This window comes from Triticum aestivum, chromosome 2B (genome assembly GCF_018294505.1).
Source record: "Triticum aestivum cultivar Chinese Spring chromosome 2B, IWGSC CS RefSeq v2.1, whole genome shotgun sequence".
NCBI classification, from domain to species: domain Eukaryota; kingdom Viridiplantae; phylum Streptophyta; class Magnoliopsida; order Poales; family Poaceae; genus Triticum; species Triticum aestivum.
Genome location: NC_057798.1, coordinates 670210646 through 670219147, shown reverse-complemented (window position 1 = coordinate 670219147; position 8502 = coordinate 670210646). Strand labels below are relative to the sequence as shown.

Sequence of the window (8502 nt, the reverse complement as noted above, 5' to 3'; positions counted from 1 at the left end):
GGTAATTCATCCGAGGATCATATTTAAGTCAAAAATGTTTTTTTAAATCATCCATATCTTTTAAACCGTAACTCCGATTTGAATATGTTATATATGAAATTTGATTAGAAAAATATGTAGAATATGAATATGAGATTATTTTCGCCCGTTAAGTACTTTTAAATATTATTTTGGAATATATTTAAGTCAAATAAATGATTTTCTAAATTATCCGTATCTTTTAAACCGTAACTTCAATTTTAACATATTATATATGAAATTTTATTAGAAAAATATTTGGAATCTAAATATGATGTTAATTTTACCTGTTAAATATTTTTAAAATATCGTTTTGGGAGCAAACTTATAATTTATAGCGTAAGATCCGTTTTCCTTTCGTACCGGCGGCGACCCGGATTGCAAATAAACATCCCACTATAACAATATAGGGAAAAGAAAACATCAATAACTACATATGCATACCTCTGAAAAATGTCACATGGAAAAACAACAGATTTCTCATTGCGAGAGTGAGAGAAAGCGAGAGAGAGAGGGGGGAGGGAGAGGGAGAGAGAGACGCCTTAGGATTAAACCTATTCAAACACGTTTTTTTTTTGTTTTTTTGTGTGTGAACACCGAGGCCATCGCCGACGAGTGTGAGAAGGAGGATAAGCGGCAACACAAATATGATGTCTCGCAAAAATAAAGGAGATGGACCTATTGTGGTCTTGGGTGATGGTTGTTGGGTTAAGAGTGTGTGTTATGTTTTCCCTCGCGTTGCAACGCACGGGCTCTTTTGCTAGTACAATTATAACATGAACAATAGACAATTATCATGAACAAGGAAATACAATAATAACCATTTTATTATTGCCTCTAGGACATATTTCCAACAATAATATTGGTGCTACCTATCTCTCAGCCAATCTTGTCTTCCATGCACGTACCAAGCACATTGAAGTTGATTTTCATTTTGTCAGAGAAAGAGTAACTCAAGTTGCTTGATATTAAGTTCTTTCCAACTGGGGATCAGCTAGCTGATGGTTTTACAAAACCTCTCACAATGAGAAGGTTAGATGATTTTAAGTACAATCTTAACCTAGGAAAAGTTTCATAGGGTTTAGATTGAGGGGGGGGAGGGGGGGGGGGGGTTCATATAGATTGGTAGAGATAGAATCATGTATTCATGTTCAAACTTCTATCCTTCCTTCTGTAAGACTGTAACTTCTCCTTCTCGGTCTCCTGTAATCTGGAACGCATCCATGCGATAGTTCCTAACTTGTACGCCACGGCTGGCTTGTTGCCTCAATCAATATATACCACGCGGCCACCTACGGGTGGTGATACGCTTCCCATCGATAGTTTACAAGCTACACATAGCGTCAGATCCAGCGTTCGACGGCAACGGCAAAATCCTCGGCTGCAAAACTGTGACAACGATAGCACACGAACAGCTCTACAAACTTTTCAGCTTTATGCATCCCCCTGATCATCCTTGATGGCACCTTTGCCTCGCATCCTCGACCTGCTGCTGCCCTGACCATGCTGCTTGGGCCGTGTGGAATAGCTGGCTCGGCACGTCCAGCAGTAAATGTATTTATCATCATCCTGGATGCATATGGTCATTGGTTAGATCATCCATAGACAGATAAACCGACGATGTTTAAATTGATCATCAGTGACCACCCTTGCGAAACGGACCAGAATGGATGCCACTTATGTCATACTCCAGATTTGAAAGACAGGTTTAGTTACCTTGAGTACTTCTTGACGGCATTTTGGACACTTCACTATATCGCTTCCAGCTACCTGGCGCCTTTGAGCTCGCATTCCTCTTTCATTTTTCAGCACTTCCATTCGCCTCTGCCACACCGTTGTGTCATTGTCAACAGGCGCAAAGAGCTGACAACCTTTACTCCTACAGTGGATGGATTTACGCTATAGTTTGTCAAATCACACATGCATAAAGATAATTAAGCCCATGATCCTGAATGGATTCCCTTTCTTTTAAGGAACCTGGTAACTTTGAATTTTGAATGGCCTACCTGAAATGATCATAGCCAGTTATAGCCTTGCCACAGCGGAAGCACAAGAACTGACCACAGTTGCCGCACTCTATTTTGTTGCACCCTTCAGTTCTGCTGATGGGCATCTTGCATTTTGGACATAATATAGCATCTCTATACAGCTTTTTTATACTCTGCATTTCTTTTACCATCTCCCACTCAGTCATCCTGCCTGACGCCTGCAAACATAAAATAGGCAACAACAGATGGACATGTCAACAGTTGATAAGTAACTCCGCAGCAAAGAGGTCCAAAGGTGCAAGGCACTGTCCAAAGATCTTAATTGTATCATTGAAGGATTTAAACCACAAGACTTTTATTGAGCTACACTCTACCAAGACGCATATGAACTGCACAGTTAAATATGAATGCAAGTTTGAAAGAAAATACCCTAGATTCTAACTTTCTAAGTTTCCCTCCAATGCTGATATTTTACCTGTTTGCGCTGGAGCTTTTGTTCTGCCGTTAGACACTGTTTCCCTGGATGGCGTGGGTCCTTGCAAAACGAGCAGAAGATAAAGGAACATTTTGGACACTGTGCATTGTTATCCTCATCTTCCAAGCAACCGATCGCACACTTGGGACAGTAAACCACATCTGACATCGAGTCCAATGCTTTCTCAAGAGCAAGCCTATCCCAACGTTCGAACTCTTCTTCCCTCAGAAGCCTCTTTAACAAATATGGTGGAATAGAAGCATTGCATTTCGTCTCAGGGCACACCAAATGAAACACAGTACCTTCCTTCACATGCATCCTGCATAAGGTCTCCATGCACTTCACACAAAATAAGTGCTGGCATGGAAGCCTGACGAAGTTTGAACCTGGTTGTTTCAGAATTGAAGTTAGTTTACTATAACTCTATAAGGAATGAATTTAATGAGACTAATTCAGTTTCTTAAGAAACTTGACTGGAAGTAAATAACAGGTTCACTAGTTCTTCTCTACTATGAAGCATTAACGTATCAGCCAGGTACTGGTTACCACAAGGGCACAGTTAAACAAGATTACAAAGTACAGTGTGGAATAATTGCCATAGAGTAAGTGTTATCCTTCAAAAGGAGGCCCATGCCAATCGATTAAAATGGAATAACCTTTGGTATGGCTGCACAAACAATCAAAAAAAGAGAAGGCCTACCTTTGCTCTGGTTAAGGCATATCCTGCATGTATGGAGATTCTCCAGAAAAGCTTCATAGTGCTTCTTACTGCTGTAATTAAGCATTGAAGGGATCACAGACTCCAGCGAGAGACTTCTTGAGATTGCACGGTTATCTCCTTTGTGGGTTGGACTATCTGAACCTAATGTGATTTTACCATCAAACAGGAGATATGACAAAGAAGAGTTGCGTATCCACTCAACCCACTGGTATACCACTTCCTGCCCTGGTAGCTCTGCCCAAATGGTGTCAAGCATCTCACAGAGTTGAGAAACATTATGCCCATCCATCCATTTAACAGTGACACTAAAATATGGGGGGTCTTTGCTTGGATAGGACTTTGGAAGCAAGCATGTCAGTATCAAAGGAGGCAGGTGCTCAAAGTTGCACATGTAAGAGAATTCGTCTGGTTCATCATCATGTTCTTCTGTACAATCATTAGGACATCCACCATCTTTTCGATTTCCACTAGCTGAAGACAGTTTAGCACACACTTCAGCGCCATCGTGCAGATCATAATGTATGTAAATCTGTGATTAAAGAAGAAGAAAAGCCCATTAAACCCAAATTTTCACTACCTGCGAAGAAGAGGAAATATCACTGATGGCAATTTAAAAAAAATCACATATGGCCAGCGCAAGAAACCTGGAAATAATGGAGCCCTCCTTTGCTTTCAAATTCAACCAAGTCATCCCCATATATCGCTTCCAATGCCATCAACTGCAGTAAATGATAAGATCAAGTGAGCAAACAAATGACCAATTATACGATAGTGCAAAGTAACAATGTTGGATGAAGTGGAGACACTCATAAATTCAGAAACAACACAGCCTAAATTCAATACACGTGTAAACAGAGCTTCCTTCCCTTGTATGCAATTTATCAGGATTCAGAAGTAATTCAAAATCAATTTGCGGGACAGGAGTAACTCAAATTGAAATGCTACAAGCCGCAAAGTGAAATAGAGCGAAGGACCAGCAATATACTACTGTATTTCTTAATAGAATTTCGTAGTTCTCTTTGCGGTCTATGGCAAAACCCTCACCCAAATCCTGGTAGTTCCAAATACTCCCAACTCAGCAGGTCAGCACCATAGTCGTACTAACGGAGAAATTGCATTGCAATTCCTCACATCACAGACCAATGCTACGAGATTAGCGAAGTTTCCCGAATTTGATTAGTTACCAGACCTCGTCCTCCTGTCGCTGCCGGTTGTCTCGTATCGCATCATCGTCCCCCTCGTCCTCGGCGCGAAGGTGAGGTCCCGCCGCCGCGGCCGCCTCCAGCCTCGCTTCCGCCTCGCCCTCCGCCACCCACGGGGAGTCCAGGTCGAGCACGTCATCCTCGCCGCCGCCGCCGCCACACGACACCGGCCTCGCTTCGACGGGGCGCGACGAGGACGAGGAGAATGCCTCGGCCGAGAACTTCTGGGCGGGAACTCGCGGTGGGGTCCCAGCGCCCTCGACGAGGAGGAGACGGCGGACGCAGCCACCATGGACGGAGCTCGATCGGAGTTGTCGCGGGAGCCGGAATCCTGGAGTGGGGTGGAGTTCGCTTCGCTTTTGCTCCTCCGGGGGTTTGTTGTTGTAGGGGGGAGAAGAACTACCTTTTTTTTGCCAATATTCTTTTTGACAAGACTACGAAATATATTGTCTGTGCTAAAAAAATACAATTGTCCTTGGTGGACCTAAAGTCGGAATACAATTCTGTTGTCCATAAGGTTGGCCCAGTGGTTAGATGTGTTAAATCCTTCCGGCCCATCAAAAAAATAAGATTAGCCAGTGTGGATGATTTTTTTTTTTCGATAACTCCAGTGTAGATGAATTTTATTGCGCTTGTGAAGTCTTGTTCCGGGAAATAAGAAATCGTGTCACAGAAAATATATATATTATCATGGACCTAAATTAGACAATATTTCAATGCTTTTAAAATCATTTGCGACATAATGATGAAGCCTATTTTCTTGCTCCGGTATCGGTGGATGACAAAATAAGGGTTGCTGCTGCGCTATGCTTGATGATGTTCTTCTAAAAAAACTGAAACATATAGTGTACTTCAGCTTAGGTGAGGGGCGCGGAATATTCTACGAGGCATACCATTCATCTCCACCACGTGAGATTTGGGGCCATAGTCCATCGACAACAAGGCAGCTTACATATGTTTTATCAAAGACAAATAGGCCGTAGTGGTACTCTAGTTTCTTCCCCGAGCACTCAAGTCCAGGAGTCACCTTTTTTATCCTACAATACAAATAAAACTGTACTCGCCCAATACGACCCGGCCGTAACTTGTCTGGATCCCGTGTTAGGTAACCTACCTCCATGTCATGATCCGCGATGACGCCCTACTAACAAATGAATCAATCATGCAGTCTGCTCACTCAAGGACACGACAGCAAATGTAAACTAGAGCCAAAGTGGTTCGAGGAAGTAGAAAACATGAGCAGCGAATGGGAAAGGTAGAGGGAGACAGGCTTCACCAAATCATTTTTTGTCAAAAAAGCACAAAGGTGTTGGAGCCGATTGGCCCGGACAAAACCGTAGTAGGAATTTCGATGATAAAGCGCTGGCGTCACCGTGACGGCATGCGTTGATACACACACGCGCCCGTACTTGGTCGCTGTTGTGTGCACCATTTGACAGTTGAAGTTGAGTTACATCCCGGGTTAATTAGCACCGGAAACCTTGACCCGTTTTTGACTAGTTTGCGTTGCACCACTTTGCTGCTTCGGCACAACGTAGTCGCAGTGTGTACAACGTATATGGAAAAGTTATTTTAAGCATCTCCTCTTGTGTGTGCATCCTAGCCTAACTATATCCCTTTTTTTGTATAGTCTTCGTGCTGGGTTTGTACGTGCGTACGTACTCCTGTTGCAGGCGTACAATTGTACAGTTTGTACATGTATATATATGCTGTACTAGCATCAGTCTTGGCCGTCCGATCGCGTTGCTTGTTTCTAAACTAAGAGATCGGACGGGCGGTGATGGAGATCTTATAAATCCATCGGGATGTTTGCTAGAACCGCAGAGGCTTCGGGTCCCTGGACGGCCGACGTTGCCCTGGCGGGCCCGGCTTGGAAGTAGCACGACACAGGGTCGTCCACGCTGGCGGAGAGCGGGTCCACGCAACCTTGCGGGTCCGGTTGTTGGTGCTGGTAGTCCTCGATGGGCCCCCACAGGCCCAGCTCCTTTTCCAAATCTTCCAACCACCACTCCTTTCCGTCGTCGTCGTCCGCCGTTGCGGCTCTCGCCTCTGTTCCCTTGCCGTGGCACGGCGCCGCATTGTCCTGTGCCGTTTCGGCGCACGCGCCGGCGCCGCCTTCGCCGTCCATGATGCTCCACAGCTCCGGCACGATGTCGATCTCGGGCAGGTCGAGCAGCGCGCCGTCGTCCACCACGCAGGGCGGGGACGCGGACGAGCACGGCGAGGTCGGCGCCGACGGGATGGCCGGGCAGTGCGTGTTGGTGACCGTGTCCAGAAGCATGTCGAGGTCAAAGCCGAGGTCCAGCATGGGGATCTCGATCTTGTCCAGCTCAAATTCTAGTTCCTTGCTGCTGTTGCTCTGCTCGCCGGACTCGCCGCTGGAGCAGTTGGTGGTCGTCGTCGTTGTGGTGGTGGTGGAAGAGGATGGAGACGGCGAGGGCGCCGGCGCCGGCACGTCGACGCAGGTGGTTTTCTTCTTGCCCTTGGCCCCGCCCTTCTTCTGCTCGCCGGCGCTGGCCGCCACCCGCTTCTTGAGGTGCGTGTTCCAGACGTTCTTGATCTCGTTGTCGGTCCTCCCCGGCAGGCACGCCGCGATCTTGGACCACCTGAACACAAGTCCGACAGCAATTGTTAGCCCACTGCAGTTGATCACACATGACACATGCATGGAGCTTTCTTCAGGGTGTTGCAATCGTTAGGCAAGTGATGAACGTACTTGTTGCCGAGCATGTTGTGCAGCTTGATGAGGGTCTCCTCCTCCTCGACGGTGAAGTTGCCGCGCTTGAGGTCGGGACGGAGGTAGTTGATCCACCGGAGCCGGCAGCTCTTCCCGCACCGGAGCAAACCTGTCGAACCAAAACACACCACATGAATCAGTCGAGTTCTCTCTTAAGGAAAATTGGCATGAACTCAAAGAGCTCATGTTACTGTTCGATCGATCGACGGCCGCGGGGCATTACCTGCTTGCTTGGGCAGGGCGCGCCAGTTGGCGTGGCCGAACTTCTGAATGTAGGCGATGAGGCGCATGTCCTCCTCGGGCGTCCAGGAGCCCCTGTTGAGCCCGACCTTGGCGCAGCACGGTGCCCGGCCTTTCCCCATCGACCCCTCCCTCCCAGCTACGAACTACCAATCCGGCTGCTTCAAACAGCTAGCTAGCTAGCTCGAATGGTCGCCGGCCGATGGCCTGTCTCTGCGCTAGCTGTTGCTCTCTCTTGTACCGGACATGTGCAAGCTGCAACCGGGACACTGGCAGGGCCGCCGGTATATATACACGCGGGCGTGGGCGGGGTGAAACTTTCGCTGCTGCGCGTCCCCTGACCCTGCGACAGGTGACACCCAGCCAGCCACGGCCTTGGTCCGTGTGTTTATGTGTCCCTGTCCCCACCGCGCGGACTCGCTCACCAAACCCGGCCCCACTTGGCCGTCAAAAACAAAACCCCGGCCCCACTTGTCACCACTACACTACACTGCACACCGGAGTCCATCCGTCCCGATCCATCCCCGACGAGAAGGTGGCGGATGGCCTTGCGTGTGTCTGTGAGTCTGTCGGGTTAATTCATTTCCCGGTCACCCGATTTCCTCGGCCGCGAGCGAGCGTGCCGACGTTGCGCCGGCGCGCGCGGTCATCGGCGCGATCTAGCTAGGTGGATGTGGGGTTCTTCTCTTCTTTCGTGCCTAGTTGGGTGTCCGCCTGGGACCGACGGGATCGCGTGGTTGCCCCACGACAGGACGTGTGTCGCCGCTCCGCCCCGGCGATCCGCGTCACGGCGACACGGCGGCATCCGGCAGACCGTGGATCATGATCTGGCAATGGCGAAAACACACACACAAAAAAAGTAGGTTAACCGGGACAGGGATGGACCGTGGAACGGATCTCATCCTTTGCACGACTCGTCCAAATCAGTTTTCAATGGTGGGGAACAGTAAGCAAATAAAGCGGCTTTGCTTCGAACCAAATTTATCGCCAAGATTGGGCAACAGTACGCACTGTTTGGGAGCTGCGATAGGTGAATCAACAGAGCTTTATTTGCACCTACGATTTATTAGACCTGCTGTCTAATTCATCCCATTTTTCTTCAATTATAACAGCCCCGGCGA

At 47.7% G+C, this 8502-nt stretch overlaps 1 protein-coding gene and 1 pseudogene across 1 annotated transcript; both read right to left on the bottom strand.

Moving 5' to 3' along the window:
* Positions 1–982: 982 nt before the first annotated feature.
* LOC123041990 (E3 ubiquitin-protein ligase RNF14-like) lies at positions 983–4801 on the bottom strand (annotated as a pseudogene).
* Positions 4802–5672: 871 nt separating this feature from the next.
* On the bottom strand, positions 5673–7631 carry LOC123041988 (myb-related protein Zm1). The gene is made up of 3 exons (XM_044464524.1): positions 7365–7631; positions 7121–7250; positions 5673–7010 (listed from the first exon to the last, which is right to left on the bottom strand). Exons 1-3 carry the CDS (start codon positions 7501–7503, stop codon positions 6194–6196), a joined length of 1086 nt encoding a protein of 361 aa, XP_044320459.1. The 5' UTR covers positions 7504–7631; the 3' UTR covers positions 5673–6193.
* Between the last annotated feature and the right edge of the window lie 871 nt (positions 7632–8502).

Bases quoted from the DNA above. Each gene is read 5' to 3' on its own strand.
- LOC123041988 (XM_044464524.1), bottom strand. From the start codon at position 7,503: ATGGGGAAAGGCCGGGCACCGTGCTGCGCCAAGGTCGGGCTCAACAGG. The intron at 7,251-7,364 runs GTAATGCCCCGC...TTGGTTCGACAG, and splicing joins CGCCCTGCCCAAGCAAGCAG to GTTTGCTCCGGTGCGGGAAG. The intron at 7,011-7,120 runs GTACGTTCATCA...ACTTGTGTTCAG, and splicing joins CACAACATGCTCGGCAACAA to GTGGTCCAAGATCGCGGCGT.